General features: G+C 40.6%; 1 protein-coding gene across 6 annotated transcripts in view; it reads left to right on the forward strand.

The window, feature by feature from the left end:
* LOC133489155 (voltage-dependent calcium channel subunit alpha-2/delta-3-like) overlaps positions 1-25,554 on the forward strand; it is a 102,083-nt gene that overhangs the window by 17,891 nt on the left and 58,638 nt on the right. For all 6 annotated transcript variants that reach the window (XR_009791841.1, XR_009791855.1, XM_061798238.1 and 3 more), the window contains exons 3-6: positions 4,664-4,780; positions 12,127-12,186; positions 23,165-23,327; positions 25,185-25,316. Coding sequence is in view for 4 of the 6 variants with exons in the window: in XM_061798238.1 (XP_061654222.1) it covers positions 4,664-4,780; positions 12,127-12,186; positions 23,165-23,327; positions 25,185-25,316 (472 nt within the window). In the remaining 2 variants the exon portion in view is untranslated. The remainder of the gene's footprint in view (positions 1-4,663; positions 4,781-12,126; positions 12,187-23,164; positions 23,328-25,184; positions 25,317-25,554) is intronic.

Consider the following 25,554-nt stretch of genomic DNA (forward strand, 5'->3'; position numbering starts at 1 on the left):
ATATCATCGTAGACACTTATATTTCAGCAGGCGAGCGCGTCTTCCAAATTCGGCTTTGAAAGTTGAATAAGAGAGAGATGGGATGGAAACAGTATGATAACCACATACATAAAAATACTGGTTATTTCCTGAGTTCCAAGTAATTTCCATCAAGAAGTCCATAGAACTGGCCTCTTATTAACAATATAGCACATAGGAAATGTAATAATGATCAAGGGGTTAGCACGACATGCGCCTGTTGACATTTTGAATAGCGATTTGAAAGGGGAATCAGAGAGAATCAAACAGCTGTGAGATTGTGTGGAAATGGGCTTGGATGAAGTGCGTATCAGTGATGCGTTAAATGAGCTCGGATTTGGGAGATCGGGGTTCAGTCGTTGGGTGAAATGAAGTTTTTGCTCCTCCATTAATCACTTGATCATCAGCTCCCAAGGGGCTAATGCAGATTGTCACAGATGATGTCGCTCGTTCGTCTAACACTCCAACACGGAATGGGACAAATGGCTGGGAAGAGCTCAAACATTTTTCTTGCAAAAGAAAGGCCGTCCCTGTATTATTGTAACGTGAAACAGAAGAGGTTGAACAAAATGCATTTGTTCAGATTTCGAATCTGCTTTTCCCCAGAGAAAATCAAGGAAATAATTGGTTCTAGGATCTCATCACCTTTCTTAATGGTCAACGTGATGCTCATATACTGTATGTATAAAAAGATGCTGTTAATAATAAAACATGAAAAAAAAAAAACTCCTTTAGAGGAGAACCTTTATGAAGGAATATTGTGAACAAATGTATAAACAGTTGCAATATTGTCACAGCACAGTTGCGAACAAGTAAAAGGAACGACGTAATACACATTTGAATGGTTATTGTTGACGAGAAAATGTTGGCATTTTGCAAGGACCATTGTGTTCCTCTCACCTTATGTCATTCACAAATTCATCCACAACATTCTTCCAGAAATAAATATATTGATGGCGGCTGGCTGATTTCTCCTATGATGGATGCAATTAAAGTAACCTTTTTGTATTAACGGTCCAACCGAGTCCACAAACTGGAGCCATGTCAGGCAAGCAGTGATTCTGTGACAATGGCAACATTTGCTTTCATCTGCCGACTGGCAAGTGAGGCAAAATCGCATTTTGTGCCACACTGCGCAGCAGGACATCCTGCTTGACTGGTGAACATGAACAGATGCTCCATTTTAACTCAAGTTACTGCAGCCAAAGCATAGATGTGTGTATTTCATAACTTATAACAGTTAACTCATTTCACAAGAGTCTGACATACAGGCTGAAATATTGACACATTTTATTTCATAATGTCGGCGTCTGAAGCACAAGACACCCTCAATCATTCTTGCAAATATATTGACAAGGAACGATTTCGTACAGCGTATTATTAGAATATTTTAGCCTGTATTAACAGGGGCTTTGGTCTAACCGTGTTTTTGACCAAGGAGTTGGGTAAGATGAGATGAGTTAAACACTCCGCAATTTGAGAGCTTAGCCCGTTGGCTCATGCTCAAGTAGAAAACTGTTTTCCTCCCTAAACATGAACCTGCTATAGTCACTCTTTCGATGTTCTAGTAAAATTAGAAAGAGTCAGTTTTCCTTTTGTTGTCATTTGAAATGCACTCTGTTTTATAGTATACTTTATTTTGGTGTCCTTACAAGACACTCTATTGTGGGTATGATTGTAAGTCTGCAAAAATGGAAAAGAAACAAAAATTGTTCCATCCTAACGGTTGTGAAAAGAAAGGGACAACGTTCTAAAACCCGGTTTGACGGCCTGACTCTCCACCAACAACGCCACCCACACGCCGTAGTGAAGTGTTGCATTTGTCACCCACTCAGGGGGATTATTGCCGTGATATCACGATGAATCTGCAGTGATTTGGCTGTTGAGTCATCAGTCACAATGTACCTGAAAGTTCATGCATGTACTTTGCAGTGCGGTTCCATGGGTGCCTTTGTGAGGGGAAAAGAGCATCTATATCTTTACTTAGTCAGTGTTCTTTAGTATGTTTATGTCAAATATTTTGAGATTATATTTACTCATTATTAAATCTGCACAGCTTCCTATTTTTTTTATTTTATTTATCTTACTATGTTGGAGTCACAGCCAGTAAAATAATATGACATTTACATACCATGTCAGTGTATTTCAAAGAGAGATTTTTTTTTTTTCCGGAAAAGTGCTGCCTTGCCGTACGTAATACAGAGATAAAGACAGAAATCCCTTGAAGACCTGAACATTTACAAACAGGAGTTTTACCCACTTACCATCATACTGTAAATTGGACTCCTTAAAAAAAAGTGCCTTGAAGAATCTAACTTACTTTGCTCTAATCTCTCTGATTGCTCTAAAAATCCTATCTACTTAAGAGCCTTTCATTCTTTAATGGGCAGTTCTCTTTTGCGCAACCTCATACCGCATGAACATTAATGCTATTGGTTGTTGTACAACCATCTACAGTATCTGTCTGCCTGTCTGTGTATCCGTCCTAATGGTACCTGGTAAAAATGAGGTTTTTACAACACGTATTGAATATTATATATTCATATATGTTTCGGTGACACGGCACAAGGATGCAGTATTCCTATATATTGTGTGCCCCTCGCTCGAGTAGCGTTACAACATGGCGCACACAAAGTCTTTGCCGTGTGTCTGTTGGCTTGTCATATAGGCAAAAGTACAGACGACAGTACTGAAAAGTATTGCGTGGGCCTTTTTTTTCCTACTCCCCAGTGCCATAATAGAGTCGCAGGTATATACAACCATAATAGAGTCGTAGGTATATACAAGGAAATCCTCACCTCTCGTCTGCGCCGCTTCCCCGCTGCACCGTGGCGGCTGCGAAAATTACTTCCCTTGCAGGCGGTTGAGGTCCCGATGGCCGTAGGAAAAATAGTTGGCACCGCAGCTGGTTTCAGCCTCTACCTCTGTATCCAATGCTTTCTGCTAAGTCTTACTCAAAACACCCCGGTTTGAAGGGATCGGCACAGTAAGAAAAGAAAATTTTTAACACCTTTGTCCTCTGACATTTAAATGCCTGAATTATCTCTTGCCGTAGTATACATACTACTGTATATCACATATATATTTCTATATACTGTATATCTTTGTGTGTGTGTGTTTTCTGGCGTGTGTGATCTTGCTCAGTGCATTTGCAGTCGAGAGTGTACCAATTTTGTTGCATTACAACTTGAAACGACCACAAAGTATTTTCTTCAGATCTTGTTAGCACTGTTTATTGTCAGTTTACAACTGTGTCTTGTTCCAGCACCACAAGACTCACTGCACTTGCTCAAATTGAGTGCATATGCACCTCAATAAAAGCTGGTGTGTCCCCACACACACGCATCACAAAAATCATGGCCATGCATTTAACGTGCCTGAAAACCTTACACTTGGCCATAAAGCACTACATTTGTCCATGTATTCATTGTTAGGACATATTCGTTACAAATCCTCAATATGTTTAAGCACAATCAAGCAAGCCAAAATATATAGTTTCTTTTAAGTATAATGCATTACAACGTCATACTACCTTCTTATGAGAACAGTCTGTTTCTTCTCAGCCAATGACTTGAATATCAAAAACTGCTGGATCAATTCCCACCCTCCCATGAACTCGTCCCTCCTGTCACCCTGCTCTTTTGTCTGCTACCGTGCAGGAGCATCTTAGAGCATGTGCCTAGAAGATGGGAGGGCACACCATATGATCTGACCGTAATCTCCCATTTAATCCCCTCAAGAGTGAAAAATCCCTACCAGGAGCTTTGCACATATTTTAGAAAATCATATAGTATATGCTCCCTTGCTCATCTGTGAGTGTGTCTGTGTGTGCGTGTATGTAAATTTTATCAGGTATTCCTCATATTATGGGGACATAGATCCGTCTTACTTAACAACTAAACGTGTGTGGGGTTATGTGTGGTTGTTGGAATTAACCGGATTTAATGTCACTGTCTCAAGTTAAGGTGCTGTTGATGGCAAGCGTGTGTGAATGGATTTTTAGTGGGATAATGGGATTCTGCGTGGGGCAGTAAGCGAGGAAGTGGTGTGTCACTGCCACTTCCTGTGTGGTTGGTAAAATGTGAAGATGGCTGATAAATGTCTTGGCTGAGCTGCTTGATTTGACATTGCTATAGTAGGAATTTTATCCGTCGATTCATGGATCAAACACCAGTTGTGAGTTTTGCTTGTTAGTTATCCAAAAAGTACTGAAACATTTAACAGTTGTATATGTGCTTTCAAGAGTTTTGAGAAGGTCATATCAAGTTCACCTGTAAAGGTGACAGTGCATTTAGGTTTATCCCGAAATTTTACACCGAGGCCGAATAGCTCCAACTTTTTGTGATGGTCTATATAATAGCATGTACTGTAAGTGTGCAATGTGGTCACTTTTTTTTTTTTGCAACATTAACACACCAAACACAACAGAAATAAGCACGTTTCTAGTATTAGTTGTGGGTAGTTTAATCTTTTCATAAAAAAACAACAAGTTTCAAATGATTAATTGTTCAATACAATAAAATTACCCTGTCAAATATCTAATTTTCATGCTCATTTGTCAGATATGAATAAAATATTATCAGTGAAGATGGTGGTGCTAATGGTTGCGTTACACCATTTCCCCCCCACCCCCCCACCCCTGCAGAAATACAAGGAGTTCGACAGGGCTGTGCGTGTGGAGGAGATTGATGGTCTGCGTCTAGTGAAGAGACTGGCCCAGAACATGGAGGAGATGTTTCATAAGAAAGCCCAGGCAATGAAGGTACTACACATATCGTATTGTATTAAAGTATACAATGAATTCAACCAGTAAGAAGATCAGTCAATTATAAAACAATAAAACATTTATTCAGGCGGCACGGTGGCCAACTGGTTAACACATCTGCCTCACAGTTTTGAGGACTCGGGTTCAAATCCCGGTCCCGTCTGTGTGGAGTTTGCATGATCTCCCCGTGCCTGCGTAGGTTTTCTCCGGGCACTCCAGGTTTCCTCCCACATACCAAAAACATGCATGGTAGGTTGATTGAGGACTCTAAATTGCCCGCAGGTGTGAATGTGTTTGTTTATATGTGCCCTGCGATTGGCTGGCGATCAGTTCAAGGTGTACCCAGCCTCCCGCCCAAAGATTGCTGGGATAGGCTCCAGCACGCCCGCGACCCGCATGAGGATAAGCGGAACGGAAGATGAATGAATGAAAACATTTATTCAATTCAGTTGAACTTACCTTAACTTTGTAAAGTTACATATCTGCATGTGCACAATTCCCAAGGGTGTCAGGTGAAAGTTAACAACACAAGAAAGGTTGTTTCACTTTATTTATCTTCCAACCCCAAGTCCAGTGAAGTTGGGACATTGTATAAAACATAAAAAAAATGAATACAATGATTTGCAAATGCTTTTCAACCTACTACATACATTCAATTGAATACGCTGCAAAGACAAGATATTTAATGTTCAAACTGATATTTGTTTCTGCAAAAATTTACTCATTTTGAATTTGATGCTGCAACGTGTTAGAATAAAACTCGGATAGGCGCACATTTACCACTGTGTTACATCACCTTTCCTTTTAACGACACTCAATATGCATTTGGGCACTGAGGACACTAATGGTTGAAGCTTTGTAGGTGGAATTATTTCCCATTCTTGCTTGATCTACAACTTCAGTTGCTCACTAGTCTTGGGTCTCTGTTGTCATATTTTGTGCTTCATAATGTGCCTGCACACATTTTTATTGGGAGACAGGTCTGGACTGCTTGTGCTGTCGCTATTTGTTCTTGTTTAGGGTCCTTAGTTTGACTGAATGATTGAAGTCTTTCTAATCCCAAATTCTGCTGATAGTATCGAAAAATCTTTAACATTAAAAACAACATAAAGGTTTTGTTTTGCCTTTAATACTGTATGTTGCTCAATATGCATGATAGATTCTCAATGCTGCTTTTGTGACTATGTTTTGTGAGCACATCTTCAGGTCTGTGAATGTGCACATGTGTGCTAGTCTGTTGCGTGCTCCTGTCGCTCCAGGTGATAGATCCTATCAGGGCAAAATGGTACTGGTAACACAAATTAGATTTCTCTGGGAGAGTCCAGTCAAAGGAGAGCAGGCAGAAGATAGACAAGCACAGATGGTGCTAAACCATTTACATGTTTTAGCTTTGCCTCTGCCTCCATTCTGTTATTATTATTATTATTTTATCATTTGATGGCTTTGCATGCTTGTTCCAGTGTGTGCTTCATTTTTCCATCTGGACACAGAGCTGATCTGACTTGCCAAATAGGCTTGTCATTATGCGTTTTGGAAATTTAAATTTCAGTTGTCAGTTTTAAATTATTTCGATAACCATTGCAGGTTTTTGTTTCTTTAACACAACGGTACTTGAAACCAAAAAAATGTCTGTAGCCTGTAGATATAAGGACTCCGTGGGTTAATGGCTCCTCTCGAGCCCTCTTCCTGGATGCAGAATGCCTGATAATTGTTCATCTCAGGGGATTGTGAGTGTGAAGTAAATATTCTGAGAGCTAAGAGAGGGGATAGAGCCGGTCTATAGTCAATTAACACCAATGTAAAAAAAGATTTACACTGAGGCACTGACACTGAGAGCAACAATGTTGGCTGAAGTGTGGGTGGTTCATATGCAGCCATAACAAAACAGCAGCAGCAACAACAAAAACACTTATTTAATGAGACAAATGACAAATGTGATTGAATGCTGTAAAAAGTCAGATGTCCAACAGAAAAGTCTGATGTTTGGGCTAAGTATGTTTCCCAAAACAATGACACCATAAAAATGCAACTTGTATTGATGAAAAAAAAAAGGCTCAATATGTCTGGTGGTATTTGATAAGCTGGAAGTGCCATATAGATGTTGATACAGGAAATGATGAAGACAGAAAAAAAAATGAAAGAGAAACTTGGAAATGTGGATAAGGGAAGAAAGGGAATGGAGACTTTACTCCTTATCAGGTGCTATCATTGTTCCACTTCATGGCCACCTTCCTCATTTTCTCACCTTTCGCTGAATTATTAGTCATGAACACACAATGGGAGTCCATGGCAAGTCCCCTCTCTTCATCTCACATTCTATCCAATTTCCCTCTGCCTATATGAGCAAAACTCTAATCTGTCAGTCCGAGCTTGCATGCTCGCAGCTGTCCTCAAAAATCCCTCTCTCTTTTGTCTGGTTTCGCTCTCTCGCTGTCTCATCCCTGTTGTTTCCTCCTCTTTTTTTTTTTTTTTTTTTTTTTGGGGGACCGTGTATGTGGCGCTCCAGAGATTCAATTTCCGTGCAGGCGCTCAGCCCTGTCCGTCACCGTGGTTTTATCTCCCAGTCTCTTTATCAATTCCCCCTCTTTATCTCTCGCTGCCACCTGCCGAGGGACAAGGAGTGCACCTGTAAATATGTATCTTTTTTTAAAAAAGTAATCTTTAGTTGAAATTGTGTGTTACAGTAATGGTTTTGATTTGAAAAGGGGGTGATGGTATGACAAAGCACTACTTGTCAGCTTGTGTGTGTGTTTATGAAACTGGTTGTTTGTATTTTGTTTTATTTATGTGGTTGTATTTTAGCGTCTTAGTTTTCACCACCACTGTTGCATAGACAGTAAAAATGGACTGTCCATATTTGTATGCCAACACATGCTTACAAGGAACCAGCAACTACTGTGTGTTATCCAAGTTAAAGTGGAGCTCTTGTAACTGTTTGAAGTTGAGCCGTAGTCTATGCACTTCAAAAGCCTCAATTTTCAGCACTGTTTGTCCTTTAATGGCACATTTTCTTCAATCAGTCTGTACCTCCTAATATCCTTTTTTCCTGTGGGAGTCACTCCTGTGTAGTCTTCAACCTGATTACCAGTGGTGAGCAGGGGACATGTCCATGGTGATATGTGACAAATAAAAGCACACACATACAAATGTAATTTCTCTTTCCATGAATTTAAAATTCTAATTATTACAGCAGGCACCAGGATTATTTAATACAGGTTTTCAAAAATACATACAATCATCGCTTGCAGATTAATATTCTTATAAAGCTGTATTTCTTGTACTGTAGCTGTACTGTATTTGCAAATGCGGTTTATTCATGTGCTTTGAATTTAACTGAAGTTTTTCCTCAGCGACCACGAAAGCTGCAATCCGCTTTGCCTGCCGGGACCCATCAGCTGCCTCCGGAGTCCCATAGCCCCCCAAAAGAGCCAATGAGATACTTTCTTGAGCTTGACGACATCCCTCAACACTGGTTTCCACTAACAGGTTTGGGGATTACTGCCATGAGAACAAGTGCGGCCATGACTCAGGTTCGCCCCCGTGTCCTAAAGTCTGTCAAAGGTGGGACTTAAAGCCCCTTATGACAGGGGCCATTATTGCCATACTTTCCCTCAGAATCTTTTTGACATCAGAGACATGTTGACGGCGCCGCCCCTCTCTTCACCCGAGTGTCCGACAAATGCAACCGCAAGTCCAATGACACGAGCACAAAGTCAATCATCAAGTTTTGGCCTCGGATGTCCTGGACAATCCCTGATGAGCGCAGAAGTTGATAACTAAGCACCACTTGGGTTTAGATTGAGTTGGCAGTCCTACCAATCACGTCTCACTGTCGTTGCCCATCAGGAGTGCTCTCCGGCACACCCTCCAAGGACTCCAAAAAGGGTGGGTACGCTGAGTTGATGTTCGGTGCATAGGCACAAACATCAGTCAAGGACCCGTTACCCCACCCAAAGGCAGAGGGCGGCGACCCTCTTGTCCACTGGCGTGAACCTGAAGCTGTGGGACTTAAGTATGCCCACAATTGCTCTGCACGTCTCAGCGTGGGCAACTCCAGATTGGAAAATAGTTAGACCCCTCTCAAGAAGGCTGGTACTCGTACCCCAAGCTCTATGTCGAGGCGAGCCCAACAATATCTAGCCATAACCTCTTGACCTCACACACCAGCTCAGGTGGTGAGCTCTTGGGAAGGAGGACCCAGCTGGGCCCCATGGGCCATTTCTACTGGGATAGCAATGCTAATGTTCATGGCTAGGGCATTCCAGAGTACTGGAGCCTGAAGAGAAAAGGCTCTAGAACCTGCAGACTTCTTTTTGGCTCTCGGAGTCACCAAAAGACCAGCGTGTTGCAAACCGTAAGTTTTGGAATGGAACACACGGTACCACTAAGATAGCAAGATAGGAGGGTTCTAAACCATGTAATATTTTACTCGGTAAGTAACAAAACCTTAAAATCGCTGGGCCGTTAGCTTATGCAAGTTGGCCAGTGTCGGGGTAATATGATCAAACTTTCTCATCCACGTCAGAAGTCAGCATTTTGTACTAACTGCATGCTTTTCATATGAGACAATAGTCAATGCGAGACGTGACAAATGCATGGACTATGATCTCTGTGTCACTAGCGGACAGAATAAGCCGTATCTTAGCAATATTGTGGGGACGAAAAATCTTTGTTTTGGTAATATTCTTAATTTGCAAGTGAAAGGTGAGCGTTGAGTCAAATGTAACATTTTTCTTAGATGAATGAAATTTTTCTTGAAAAATGAAAGGTAAATGGAGTCATGAATGGTGGAAAAGAGGCCTGTGAAGTAAAGAAAAAACAATTGTGTAAAGTTTGAAGGAAAGGCAGTTGCTGATGTAATGCAGGACATGCTGTCTCCTTTCATGTTTGCTTTGTTTCTGTTCCACCGATATCCTTTTGTCCTATTGGCTCTGAGTCAATGCCAATGTGCCAAGCACAGGAAGCAAAGTGAAACTGAGCCCTTTTCCATTTTGTCGAGGCTGCAACTCTCTACTGGGAGCTCTAGCAATATTAATTGCTGTCCCCAGTCCTATTGAACAGCTAAACAGTGCTGATCCCAGTGCAACTCAGCCCGTGCACCTCAAGCCAAACATCAAACTTATAGCGAAAGATCTAGCAGATTGAGCCTGATCCAGCTGCGGTTTAGCTTGCATTTAATTATTCTTCCAGTGGAGGAACATATATGTCTTCAAGAACAATGAGCCAATCAAGTTGACTGCTGAAACGGGGGTCTCATTTGATTTTCAAAAGTAAACAATCAAAATCCTTTATCAGGCAAATTCTAATCACAGGTTGTCACATAATGAAAGGTGCTAAATGAGTGCAAAATGTCAGAGGAATTTACTTGACTTTGGGACAGGGGTGTGATGAAAATGATAAAATGGGAAGAGAAAATGGATTTCATTGAAGGGAGAGATAGTAATTGCTTCAGGTTAGAGAATTATACAGTATGTACTGTGAAATAATTACTGATGCCAAGGATGGTTCTGTTTTCATTATTTTTAGCAGGATTAAGCCACTACAAAACACATTTCCTGAAAGTTTTTGGAGGGTTGGTAGTGCGGGTAATATTTTTTTTTAAACTGCTCTGCACCGCTCCTTAGGAATGGTTTATGTATAGTGAACTTATTTTGATGTCCACCTTTACTTTCAACATTTTCTTGTGGTTCTCTGAGAAGACTCAAGCTTGATGAACGTCTTCATGAAAGTGACACACACGCACACACACACACACACACACACACACACGTGCACACACACACACACAGAGTCAAAACAATTTACATTCAGTCACACATACAGTGACATTTGCAAAAAGTGGCAGCAGAATAGAGAATAAGGGCTAATATCTTAAAACATCACAAATGGGGGAAACGGAGTCGACCAGGCACGCACACACATCCTCACACCACCCAGTCGCTCAAAAATCTAGTTTTAAGTATTTCTATTGACATGAACTTCACAGGTGGCGCCTGACATTTTGCTGTTAGAGGGAATCTAAGTGTTCAGACCTTTAGAGAAAGTGACTTTCCTATTCTATTCTCTCCATCCCCTCGCTACACTGTCCCAATCTTTGTGTGTTCCAAAGGCATTGTTTTCCGGCTCTCAGGCAGATGCACAACCCGCCTCTTCATGCCCATATGTGTGTGGTTTTACGGTTTAAAATAGAAGAGGTTAAGGTTTGTCAGAAACAGAGCAGAATAAACATAGAAATGAATACATATACGGTATCTGCGTCACCAACTACAGAATAATATGAAACATTATTCAACGGGCAGGTGTGTTGCTGTGGTGGAGAAATGATTGGCCAGCATTGGATTAGCACGTTGGCTTCCTAAATCAGCCAGTGAGTGATAGCGTAACACACAAATGCAAACACGGCACAGGTGAAGATGGGAAATTGCAGTCGTTTTACCAATGAAGTCATTTGAATGGAAATGTGAAATGAAAATGCATTACTAAAACTGCAGTCACCAGAGCCAGCTGTGAAGCACAGCCAGCCAAGCTAGTGGCTGCATGTCTGTAATCCCTCAGTTACCCATAAATAGACATTAGCAGCTACGATTTATTGGGGTGAGTTTCGACGTGTAAAACAGCACCAAGTGAAGATTGAGTTTGTTTTTATAACGTCCACTGACTTGTGTGACTTAGACATAGCCTCGGCTGCTAAACCAGTTAGGAAAATAGCCTCTTTTCACAAGATGGTCAAATGTCTGCCAGCTTTGTGTTTGTCCTGATGGCTTTCAGTATTTATCTAGCAAGAACAGCTGTGTGGAGTTCTAAACAGACTTTTGTGCATGATTAAATGAAATCCAACGTGGCAAAGGAAGCTGAAGTCAAAAATCCAATATAGAGTTACAGTGCACTGGCTGTATTCACAATAGAAAATATTTTTTCAGAGCAATAACTTGCTTTTGAATGGTATCTGATCCACAATGTTTACGGTAGTGGGAGTCAATGTTTAGTATTGTTTATTTTGTGCAATCAACATCACTGACTTTACCTCTATACAGCGCATAGAACTTACTATCATTTGCACCGTATAATTTTGTATTAAGTATTTTCTCGTTCGTGAAGCTTGTAATATTTCCTTTTCAATTCTATTGCTCGTTTTTATTCTTCAAATCTTGCCGCTGCACCCCAATTTCATTGTATCTGCTCTTACAATAACATTATTCTATTCTATTCTATTCTATTCTATTCTATTCTAATCTAGTCTAGTCTACTTGTTGACAATCTTCATTCATTTTAGCGTCCGGACCTACCGTACATTATTGAAATGCTTTCTGCTTTTGACACGGTCTTGTCTTCTACATCACCAGAGACTTGTTGTGGCGGCAGAGGAAGCCCACCTACAGCACGAAGAAGATCCGGACCTGCAGGTGAGCATGCACGCTTCCTGTCGTCAACACACGGTCATTAGCAACATTGCTTGTTCTGGTAAACTCGTCAGAGTCAAAATAATATATTTTAAGTATCAAAGAAGTCCATGACCGTGGCAAAGAAAGGATTAGAACTATTCTTCTGCATGATTTACTTTTTAAAAATTGTTTTTTGCTCTTGTACATCTCTCAGTAATTCCATTTCGCAGTCAATGTCTCAGCTTGCACCTGTCATCCTATCAGGTGCTCACAGTTCCCCAGAAGTTACCATGCCAACAGATGAACAGACTTACATAAAAAGCTGCATGATTTAAAATCTAAAGGTGCCATAATTATCATACATACTAATTTTGCATCTGTCCATTTTGCGAGGGGTGGTGTTGAATATAGATCAGCGGAACGAAAATGAAGACAAATAACCATTTTTTATTTGTCCGACGAGATGCGTTGATGAGAAACAATTTATATAAAACGAAAACAGTAAAAGGTCATTATGCAAGTACTTCAGACAGAAGTGTTGCAAGTACTTCGATAGTAGAGGTTTTGAAGTCTCAGATGCTCGCCAGGCCAGCATCACAACACAAAAATCTTTACTAAATCAAGTTAGTACTGAAGTGTGAGTGATCTTTTGCCAGTGAATGTTACATACTGTAATTTCTCATTTATAATCAGAATCAGAATCAGAATCAGAATCATCTTTATTTGCCAAGTATGTCCAAAACACACAAGGAATTTGTCTCCGGTAGTTGGAGCCGCTCTAGTACAACAGACAGTCAATTTACAGAACACTTTGGAGACATAAAGACATTAACAAAAAACAACAACAAACAACAATTGTGCAAAAAGATGCAGAGTCCTCAGTTCGAATGGCTAATATCGCAATAGTCCGGTGCAATGACCATTGTGCAAAGGGCACTGAGACTTCAAGGAGTGTATGCGGTTTAAAGTGACGAGTAGTGCGATAATCTGGGACAATGGTTGTGCAAATGTTACAGATACTCCTCAATCAGTGTGCAAATGGAGCAGATACTACTCTGGCATGAGTGGCCACTAATATGCTCTCGAGTATAATACGCATCCCCAAATTCAAGAATTCCCTTCTACCTATGGATATTACGCTACTGTTTAAACCAGGGGTGTCAAACTCTTTTTTTGTCTCGGGCCGCATTGTAGTTATGATTTTCCTCAGAGGGTCGATAGAACAGTGAAACCATATAAATCATCAAACCATTATTACCATTACACAACAAATTGAGGGATAACTAGTTTTGAAATCAGAAGACAAGGATAATAGTTTGTTCAAGTATTGTTTAAGTTACTGGAGAAAAAGTGTTTGGTAACAGAAAAATACAATATCTCAACATTATTGGGTACAGATTTGAGCAAAAATCACGGAAGTTGACGAGCATGATGTGCTTTTGCAGGCCACGGAAAATGATGTGGCGGGCCGCATCTGGCCCCCGGGCCTTGAGTTTGACACCTATAGTTTAAACTGTACAGTCTCACCGGCTTCTCCTTCGATTTCCTCCATTAGTTTCGTTTATGTTGAACTGCCGAGCTGCTGCACACTTGCCTTCTGACACGGCAACAGTGATCACTTTCTTTTTAAAAGCAGCGAAAGTAGCTTGCCCCCCCTTGATTGCCTGACATGTTTTGAATTTGGGGGATGCGCTCTGTGAAGTGGCAGCACAAGAAATCAATCTGCCCAAGACGCTGAATGCCCGCGAGGCCATCTTGATTGTCGGGGGTGCGTTCGCAAATGTACTCCGGCGCTGCTCTGCTACACTCTGGACTGTTCGGAAACTCAAAACATTGTTCGGATGTGCGGAAGACGCACACTCTCAGAGTAGAGTTAGGGCGTCAGATTGAATTTCCAAACGCAGCAACTCGGTGAGCAACAAAATGTTCACATATCATATATACATTCATAACATGAGACATATCACATTGAAATAAAAGTACACCTTTTTCACATCCCCTAGGTACCAGTGTACGTTTATACAACCTTATACCTATTTATGATACGCTCTGTCAACTTTTGATGAATTTTTTTTTGGGGGAAAAAATTATATTATACACCAGAAATGATGTATATGCATATGTAAAAAATCTGCCTCTGTCTTCATTTTTGATGCTGTTTGCATTCAGCAGCCACCGTGTAACCTCAGAGATGAAACTCTGTTAGTTGCTCATACAAATCCTAATCTTCATCCTCTTGTGTAAGGCACGAGGATCTTTACTAATAGTTACAGAAGATTAAACGATACATGGGAGGAAACTCATCAATTTTCTCAGAGAAGAATAAATCATTTGAATGTTATGTCTTGGTTTACATCTCTGTCATATCTCTGTCATATCTCTTTCTTAATAACTATCTGAACCACTTTCTCTTCCCTCACCGTTCTGCTCCAAATGCATTTGAGCAGCTTTAATTTGTAGAGGGCAATTTAGCTTTATATGTTCGTGTATGTGCAAGAGCCGGCGGGGGGGGGGGGGGGAAATGAAATAGCAATGTGAATGTGTGGTTGTGTGCTCTTGTCATGTTATTTATTTTTTTTATTTTTTCAACTGTGCACATCTGAGTTGGGAGTTTAGAAACGTAGGAGGAGACGCAGCAGGAAGTTGAGGTTTAAATGTGATGCAAAGCCGACTTTGCCGAGTAGTTGCTACTCAGCAACCTTTTGAGTCTGGGGAAGTGCTCAGTGAATTTGGGTTGATGCTGTCAGCTGTTCAAGGTATCAGAGTGACTGTCATGTTATTTTCTGCTCATGCTACGGTCCATTTATTGAAACTACTCGTAGTGGCTGTGTTCTGAATTTCAATCGCTTAATAGGTGTTCTCTTTATGCTCCCATGTCTAGTATTGCTAGACATTGCTTCTTTTTGTATAAAACCACTGAAATGGTAAGACCTTTTATCAGAAATTAAGGTATGGGCATTTTCTGTATGATGTATTGTTTTATTGCATTTCAATTTGTGGGAGAAAAAAAGCAATGGGGCCATCACAGAGCTTTTAGCCTCAAGGACACAGATTATTATTTTTTTTAATAGCCACACTCATTAAATCACACCATGAACACAGTTGTAATATAACAACACGTGCATTTAAACATTTTACTACTAGACAGCTGGTGAAAAATATCATCCCAATTAAATGTTGTTTACATTGTACAGTCAGTCAGTATTTTCCAACATAATAATACATAAACTCCAAGTTGGTAATTGTGTTACATACGGTGTTAGAATATAACACTTAGAGCACATAATGCTGGGAAAGTCCAAACCATCCTAATTAAAAATCGCACCCGAATATCAGACCATAATAAAAAAAAAGTCATTTTGTTCTACCATGACACGAAAGCGACACGCTAATATTCGTTAGTTGTACTGCGGTCGTGGATCGTAATCAATCTGCAGCACTGACATGGAAGATGGAGGGCATCGGGTTAAGTCAATTGCAGACTTAATGTTCTCATTTGATGCAGATCAACAATTTCACTCCCGCCGCATTTAAATTCAATGGTAATTGCCCAAACCCTGTGAATATATATTTGTTCACGTATTTCTACACCTGCAAAGGTTCGCATACATGCGTGCCTGGCACACAGCTCCAATGGTGTTATTTCTGATATCGCTTTCTATTGCAGACCATGGTAAATAAATGGTAATTATCACCAGCTGGGTTAAAAATACCCATCCACCCTGTAGGGTGGAACCTCCTCCATCACGATTCAGGGTGTATTTGTGTGTTTTTTGGCTATTGGATACATATTTGGCTGGCAGGGGTTTGCTTGGAATTTCCTTATCTATCCATTCCAGACCTCTTCTGCTTCCAAGAGAAATTGGCACGGTAATCTGCTCTGATTTCCCTCCCTCGCTCTTTTACCCGCAATGCTCTTGTCCTGTAAACAGGAACGAATAGAGCAGTCTGCCATGCCCTGTGCAGCCAATGAAGTCCATCCATGGAGGACAGAGACAAACAACCAATAGCAGAACCTAGTGCTGCTTCCTGAAAATGGACGTGGGAAGAAAAACGTCATATTTTTGTCCCCCCATGATCATATATCTATGGCATTACCAAAGGAGTGCATAGACGACGTCACATGTTTGTAGATTTGCCAGTTTGTTTGTTTTCCTCGATCAAAGCATATTTGACGTGTGCTGGTGCCGGCCGGCATAATCAGACGCGCACAATTTCGATGACAATGATTACTTCTATGGTTTGAATCGACTGTACTGTTTACATACTGTAGTGTTGTTCTTTTCTGCCTAAGTAATTTATTAGATTGAAGCAACACTAATATAATTTTCCCCAAAACAAAATATTATTTACCTTTACCATTAGGGACAAAAGAGAAAAAAATGCTCACTAAAATATTTTGGATCGCGATTGGGATTCTGCCATCAAGTGTGTAGCTCGTTGAGTGACCGCTGCCGACAGCCGGCCATCGGCGGATATGCGCATAACTACGTGAAGGCTTCTCGCAGCGTCACACAGATGCTATTTTTAGCCCGTCTAGTTCTTTTTGCAATGTTCGTTAGCACGAACTAAGCAGACTTTCTGAGGGCAAAGCTAATTGACTTCATTACTAATTTCCTGTGGACAGAACATGGGCTGCGGAAAGATGCTGATGGCGACTAATAATGACATTTATTGTACCTCTGTGTAATCAGAGGCTTGGTGTTCGTACATTAGTAGTTCCTCTTGGCTGAACATACCTTGCCTTCACCTAGTCACAGAAATACAAAAATACTTGAGACAGCAGTACGACTGCAGTAGAGCTGTTTTAAGGAAAACAATAAACACCACTGTTACACTTTGCCCTACCTTTTCATTGTTTGTTGATGTATTTTTTTTGCATAAAGAAGGGCATTGAGTACAAATCATAAAGTAGTTCCCCTCAGGTTTTTTCTCGCACTGTTGTGTTTACCCCCAAATTACCTGTATCCATGCCCCCGGTTGTTTTCCAGTCACATTTTCACACACGGGGAGTGGTGGAAGTTGAAAGTGAACACCAGAGGGTTGAGGCGTCACGGTCCTTTCTGGTGCCCTCCTCTTGGCTGTGATTCAATTTTATGCTTTCTTGTGTGTGCGTGAAGCCAACAGAAAATAGTTTATATAAAGTGTGTGCATTCATTATAGGAGGAAATTTTGACTTTTTGTCTTCGAACTTTGAATTCTCTTTTCCCGTATGCCAAAGGGTACCTATCTACATTCTCTAAAAGATTTTGAAATTTGTCGCAATCTTCCACCGCAAAAGGGTGATTGCTATTACGATACCTCTTGCCAAAATACTAAACATGCCAAATACGGATGTTGCAAAGACTGTTAGACACAAGAAAACAATTGTACTGTATTTGGAGTGTAAACGCACACCAGTGTTTAATTTCATCACAACTAAATGAAGCCTATACGCAAAAACACCCCTACTTATTGTTAAGCATGATGGATTTTTTGGGATTCATGAAATTAGAGGGTTACCAAGGGATTTCAACAACAAAATGTGCTACCTACTGTAATAGAGCTCCAGTAGGTTTGGCTGTAAGATTAGAATAGATTACAATAGAATAGAACAGAATAGAATAGAAGAGAATGCCTTCTGAGCAATATAAAGACCATAAGCATGCATCCAAAGCACATAAAAATGGCCGAGGAGGAAAAAGTTGAATGTTTTAAACTCAGGTCATTGGGTTTCGGTGACAATTGAGGCTGGAGTCTCCCAGGTGTGCTGTCCAAAATTATTAATTGCAATATTTTGAAGGAGGGGCAGATAAATCAATTCACATGACAAAACATGCTTTTATGCTGTTGTTGGCTTTCCACAAATTGTCAGAGCGATAGATTTATTTATTTTTTTCCCCCCTGAAACTGTTTTGTTTGTCTTTCACTAACACTTCCAATTCCAACACTTCAAAACTCCTTTTGTGCTTGCAGTGCTCTCCTTAATTTCTCCCAAACCACAAGAGCTACATAAAGTGCAAAATCCTCATCTAAATATAGCCGTCTCCTCTACTTTTACACCTGTTGCCAACAGCGCCCACTATCTGTTGGAGTGAGCGAACAAACAATTAGATGCCTGCTTTTTGGGATCGTAGTAAAAGATTGCAATCTTAGCAGATCACGTGTAACACAACCACCAAGAGCGCGCAATATCCGTTAGCCTGAACACACAATTTAGCGCTCGCCATTTGGGGTCTTAGTATATCAGTGAAAAAAAAAAGTTGCTTTTTCTGATATCGGACCCTCACAGATTGTTTTCAATTTATAATCCCACCAGTTTTATGGATGGATGGATTTATCTGATTTCCTGCTGCGCACAATTAGCATTTTATTCTTACAACAACAAAAGAGAGATCAAATACTGTAATCACCAATCAGTGTGGCAAATTAATTTGAAAATATTAATGAAACATACACGTTTTACACCGTCAGATTAAAAGAAAAAGAAAGAATGAAAGAAAGAAAGGTAAACAAGGCACAGAACAGATGTACGAGTATGCAAATATATCTTTTGAAACAGGGAAGTAAGATATGCAGCACTTTTTACTTGCTCTTTTATCCTCCTCATCCTCTCGTCTTCTCTCTGGCCCACACTGAGTGGGTGCTGATGGTGCATATGTGGTCTTTCGGCGTAAAGATCAGGTTGTTAACACCATGATCAGGGACTGCATTAGTGGCACTGGGCACTCCTTCACTGACTGTACTACTGGAATTGAATAATTGACTTAACACATACACCTACACATGGACATGCATGCATACACACACACACACACACACACACACACACACGTACAGGAGCTTGCACAGATGCAAACACACACATTTACACACCCACACTCACTCCAAAACTGCTGAAACTTCCAGGGTAATGGGTGCAATTTAAATCAAAATTAAAGCCCACATGCTATGAATTTAAATAAGTCTATTAAGAGCCTCATTAACCACTGTTTGTTGTATTTCTTTCATCTCACTGTACATTCCATATACTTTGAACAGATAGATTAAAGTCTTGTCACTGTGTTTAAATATTCAATAAATGTTCAATTACTTTATCAGGAGGTCCTGTATCCCACCAGGATAATCTGGATATATATTAATAACATTTTAGGCTATATCGGTCACAGTTTGCATGTTTATAACTACTTAGCTATATGTAAAAAAAAAAATGTATCACTTTCATTTTGAGATTTGTACTTAACCACTAAGAAGAGAAACTAGACAGAGATTAAGTTAATAAAACATGAAAGAGGACTGGGTTGAGGTAGTTTCAGTGCAGTGAAATTGAATTCTGGGACAAGACAAATGGCGAAGCGATTGATGAGAACCGAAGATAATGAACACTGGGTCGTCGGAAGCAGCCCAAGCAAAGAATAGCGAGAGGCAGCGATACAGTAGGAAGGGTAGATTAGATTAGGGCATATTAGCAGGAAAGGAGTGCCATTAAAATGCATGGGGACCTTGTAAATGTACCGATATACCGTAATTGATAGCAGTGTGGTTTTCATTCAAATGTATCTGAAAAGACTTGTCTTTCATTAATAAATTTGATGAAAATAATACTCCCTTACGCTACCCACCATTAGCATGGACGCGGCTTTTCCTTTCTTGTTTTTTTTAGTCCACGCAGTTGATTACACGCATGTACATGCATGCACAGTGACTGCTGTCATGAAATGAATGCATGACTTTTGTGCGATTACCTTTAAAATTAATAGTAGCTGCTGTTTTGGCAAATCTTTTTCTGACAGAATAAGTAAGGACGCAATCTTGTCTTTGTGGGATTTTATTATGAGAAAGAAAGAAAGAGAGATATTTGCAAATAGAGGAAAAGGTACAAGTCGTCACGAGTTGTTACCCCTGACTGAAGTGCAAGCAAAGAATCACCATTATACAGAAGTGAGAGCGACAGAGCAGAAAAGAAAAAAAGAAAAGAAATACACCCCTCTCATTCCCCAACATTCTCACACAATTAGCTTCGTCCAGCTGCACTCCAACCTATCTTTATGGGAATGCGTGCATGCAGAGGATGATGAGAGGGAGTAGTCAAAACAGTCCTGAGCACATTTGCAAGGACACACAAAAGTACTGTGTGCTAAGAGCTATGGAACAATAAAACATGCAAAGGTTACATAAAACTAATATGTGATATATATGAAACAGGCGGCACGGTGGCCGACTGGTTAGAGCGTCAGCCTCACAGTTCTGAGGTGCGGGGTTCAATCCCCGTCCCCGCCTGTGTGGAGTTTGCATGTTCTCCCCGTGCCTTCGTGGGTTTTCTCCGGGCACTCCGGTTTCCTCCCACATCCCAAAAACATGCATTAATTGGAGACTCTAAATTGCCCGTAGGCATGACTGTGAGTGCGAATGGTTGTTTGTTTCAATGTTCCCTGTGATTGGCTGGCAACCAGTTCAGGGTGTACCCCGCCTCCTGCCCGATGACAGCTGGGATAGGCTCCAGCATGCCCGCGACCCTAGTGGGGAGAAGCGGCTCAGATAATGGATGGATGGATATATGACACATGAATCTTCCAAATCACTGCCAAGCTAGTTTCCAAGTCCAACCCAAAATAAAGCAGCTCAAATGTACAGTATGCCGTAGAAAAACAAAAACTGGATTTCTCCTCGCTAAAGTGGCTACATTGTGATTTAATGCGATTCAATTTGATAAAAGACGCAACACGGTGTCTCCTTGTGTTACTATGCTTATACACCCCTTTACACACACTTTTCTAGTGTTTATCTGGTTCTGGGTCCTCGGTGAGCTGGAGACTACGCCTAGGCGGGGTACACCCGAACAACTGCCATTCACAGTGTATACAAACAATGGATAATGCAAGACATATAAGGTACCAGGGTGTGTCTTTCTAAGTGCAAACCAAAACCCATGTGATTTCTGTCTTTGTTACCATCAGATTTAAGTGGTTTGTTGTGCTCCCTACCTGAGTAGGGGAGGCATTGTGTTCAGGTTTGCTGAGTGGGTTTGGGCTTCCTCAGGGGGAGATTTTGACTATTGTAATGGTCTTCTGACTGGAGTCCCCCAAAAGAGCATTAAACAGCTGCATCTCATTCAGAATGCTGTAGCTCGGTTTCTGACCAAAACAAAGAGATCAGAGATCAGGTCAGATCAGATATTACTCCAATTCCAAAGTCTCTACACTGGCTCCCAGTCAGCTATAAAATAAACTTTAAAGTTCTGATACTGGTATTTAAATCACTAAATAGTATAGGTCCTGAATACATTAAAGAAATGCAAATGGAATATAACCTCAGTAGGGCTCTGAGATGTACAGACTCAGGTCAAATAGTGGAGCCCAGAGTTCAAACCATACATGGCGAAGCAGCATTTAGCTGTTATGTTGCACTATAAGATGCTAAAAGAAGTTAAGTCAGCCACAAGTGGGAATGTTTTTAAGTCCCGGGTAAAACTATTCTTTTTTCTCATGCTTATGATTGAGCATTTAAGAGCTTTTTCAGGTTTTTTTTTAAAGTCGCTTTTGCACTGTACACAGTAATTTTAGTAAGATGACTTTTAGTTTTCTGTACTTTGTTTTAAATTGTTTTTTGCACTTTGCTTTTAAAAATGCTGATAATCATGTAAAGCACCTTATGTATGAATGAATAAATTATGTTTTGCCTTTAACATCAGTGAAGATCACTGATGCTTGGGAGGAGGGGTTGTGGAGAAGGTGTTTTTCTAGAGTGTTCTTAATGATTCCTTATGACCTTTAACAAGTCTTATGCTTTTTGTTATAAGATCTCAAGGTTATGTGAAAAGAACAAATCTTTACCATTTACAATCTGACGGCCGGACTTTAGCAATCAATCCAATGCCAGTGTTCGAGAGAAAAAAAAAAGGTAAGATAACAGCAATACCTTATCAAGGTCAACATCATGTGTTCTAAATTCAAAATTGATTGAATTTAAATATGATATCAATACACACATCAAATTAACAACTGGATTAGATTTAAAGGAGTTCTGGAATTAGATTATCTGTGTCCTGACTTGAGGATAGTAAACTTTATAGGAAAGTCTAGGAATGATGTTTGTGCTGCACTAGTTACTTTCTTTTTAAAGGTATGGAATAAGTGGTGGCACATCATTAAAAACTGGGGATCGAGTATGTCGTATATTTGTAATGATCTTGTCTGGGAGAATTCGTCCATTCATTTTCCAAAGTGCTCTTCGTCAAGGGTCACTTGGGAGCTGGAGCGTGTCTCAGCTGACTTTGACCAAGAGACAGGGTACACACCCTGGATTGCTTGCCAGCCAATCACAAGGCACATAAAGAAAAACAACCATTCACACCTATGGACAATTTAGCGTGACCAATGACCCTAACATGCATGTTTTTGGAATTTGTCAGAAAGCCTCAGTACCTAGAGAAAACCCACACAATCACGGGGAGAACATGCAAACTCCACACAGAAAGTTTGGGATTTGAACCCTGAACCTCTGGACCATGAAGCAGGTGTACTAGCCACGATGTCACTGTGCTGGCCAGGCCTAATACTGTCTAATGCTAACATGTATTGATGTGAATTGTTTTTCTGTCGCCACTAGCTTAAATGGTGCAATCTGCGTGTTCCGCTCTCCCCTCAGGCCTCAGCCATGGGTGGTATCTCAGCTTCGGGGATGCAGGGAGCCATGTGTGCTATATTTATCGAGCTCCATCATTTATTAATACTCTTTCCAGCATGTGCAGCTCTAAAAATACTGCAAAGACAGGGCATCACATGCAGTATGTTGATAGGGAAAGAGTGTGGAGGCAAAAGGGGAGAATCGTTACCTCAGCATTTTTCCACACTAATATCATGCATGTCTGTGATGATTCAGGTTACATCAGCAACCATAATACGCTGACTCAGCAGTTCTGTGACTGAGATACCCTGTGCACTGATTGCAGGTTTAAGTATATTTCTTTTTGTGCAAATTCCTTTCGATAGCCTACGTTTTGTCTCTCTCTCGTCCCCAGTACGAGTACTTCAATGCAGTGCTGATCAATGAAGTGGATGAGGAGGGGAATCATGTCGAGCTTGGTGGAGAGTTCATCCTACAACCCAATGACCACTTTAACAACCTGTCAGTCAATCTTAGCCTCAGCGTGGTCCAGGTGCCCACTAACATGTACAACAAGGGTACGTTTGCCTCCTCTTTTTGCAAAAATTAGCTCACGCTGTAATGCAGACAAATATTTTTTTTACTTTTTCAACATAAGAAAAAACCCTATTGTGGATTTTTTTTCTTCGGAGGAAATAATTGCATTGAATAATGCATAGATACTGATGAAGTTTGCATTATGCACTTTATTAAACGTAGCACTTTTGATTATTTCAGCCACACACTTAGTAAATGCAGTGTTCTAAAGTCAAACACTGGTCTAATTCACCATTCACACAGTCATACCAATGAAGTCAGTCCTTTGAACAGTGTTTAGTGGACAGACTACAAGTCGTGTGGGATTAAGTCAGATACCCGAGGCAGAATTATATTGAGGGTGCGTACAAGGGAAGAAAGTAGGTTAAGTCAGACTGATGGAAGGTCTGAGAAACAGTTTAATTATTGCTAGGTGATGGGAGGGGGAAAAAAATCAAATGAGAGTGACAGAACGAGATTGAATGAAAATTCTATGAGAGTGAGACTGGAAGGCTAATGTGAGGAGAGGAAGCGTAATCTTGATTTGATTCACTGGCAAATGAATAGAATGGTGCACAGACAGCGAGGGAAAGAGTTTTTAAATCCTCAGGCTTTGTTCACTGCTAGTGAGAATGTGGACGTATTTGCTGGGGCTGCAGGGAGCTTGTTTGGTGGGCAACAACTCACCCGTTTGGAGAAAAAAAAAAGACTAAGAGGCTTGGATTAGAGGAAAGAACGATCCTTTGAACATTTTCATTTAAGCACTTGTGCTTTGAAGTCAGGGTCGCATGTCTCTGATTCCCAGAACTCTTGTGGTTACGGACTCATCATCCTGTTGCACTTGTGACAGAAGGCAAACTAAAAGTCAAATGTGCTTCAGTATAATACGGCAAAACAACATATACCTTAAAATAATGCAAAACATTGTATCGCAGCTTTGTGAGTGTTTACTGTATGTATTGCATCCACAATTGTCGGGGCTCTGCATTTTGCAGATTGATTTTGTGAAATGGTTATACAAACTCAAAAGTGCAAAAAGCAGAGGTATTGTTGTGCAAATGTTTCCGATCCAAACATGTCTCCCCTCCAATCCACGGAGGTGGCTGGCTGTTGCATATCACGCTCGCTTCCAAAAGACCAATTCATTCCTGGCTTATTGGCATGAGTGATGACAGCACAACAATGGTGCCAGCATTGGAGATGATGAGGAACGTCTTATCTGCTTTTCTGTCTCCATTTCATATGTCTGTCTGTTTGCAATGCTTTTGCTCGCCTCTCCATCCACACTTATTTTTCTCTTTATGTCAGGCTTTTGTGTATGTCTTATTTATTGAGTGTGCTGTGTGTTCACCTTTCTTAATTTAATCACCCCACATTTCTTTTTCACTCTGTGCTTCTCAGAGGCCTTCATCTTGATTTTTATGTATTTATTTATTTTTTGGGTAGCATAATGATCCCCTTGAGTTTGAACTTATTTGACTTCTGATCAACTTTCCCACTTAATGAGACACTAAGTGAGATGAAGTGCTAGGAGAACATTCTATTTGCATTGTGACCTTCATGTTAGCGAGACAGACCAGCAAACCAAATATTTCTAGTTAGTTTGACCTATATGTAGTTCTGACACTTTCTGTGCAAGGCAGTAGTCATCATTTTCTCGTTAAAATGCAAATGAGTTGGCAATGTGTGCCACACCACAGTCTGCTTTGTATAGCAGTTTGACTGAAACCACAACAACACTGTGTACTAATGTCAGTACTTATCTTAATCTATTGAATTGTCAGTTCAAATTGAACTATTTCCTACCTGTGCCCTCTGCCCTTTCTCCCCTTCCCCCATCCCCCACCTTGAATCATTAGACTCCGCCATCGTTAATGGAGTGTACTGGTCGGAAGCGTTGAATAAAGTGTTTGTGGATAACTTTGAGCGAGACCCATCACTCATATGGCAGTACTTTGGCAGTGCCAAAGGCTTTTTCAGACAGTATCCAGGTAAGGGTTTGTTCGTTTTCTTGTCTTTTTGCTGGAGGGTGCCTCTGTGTGTTTTGTCACCATCTTTCGGAAATGTGGGTGTGTGGGAATGTTCAGTGACTTTATCAGCTCGACATTGGAGCCCAGCAGGGAAGCAGCATGAATATGAACATACTGTAACATAATTATGTAGCTAGCTATAAGTAGGGTTGGGCATCGTTTGAATTTGAGCGATTCCGGTTCCTTAGTTCGATATCGG

This window comes from Phyllopteryx taeniolatus, chromosome 1, assembly GCF_024500385.1.
Source record: "Phyllopteryx taeniolatus isolate TA_2022b chromosome 1, UOR_Ptae_1.2, whole genome shotgun sequence".
In the NCBI taxonomy this organism is placed as follows: Eukaryota; Metazoa; Chordata; class Actinopteri; order Syngnathiformes; family Syngnathidae; genus Phyllopteryx; species Phyllopteryx taeniolatus.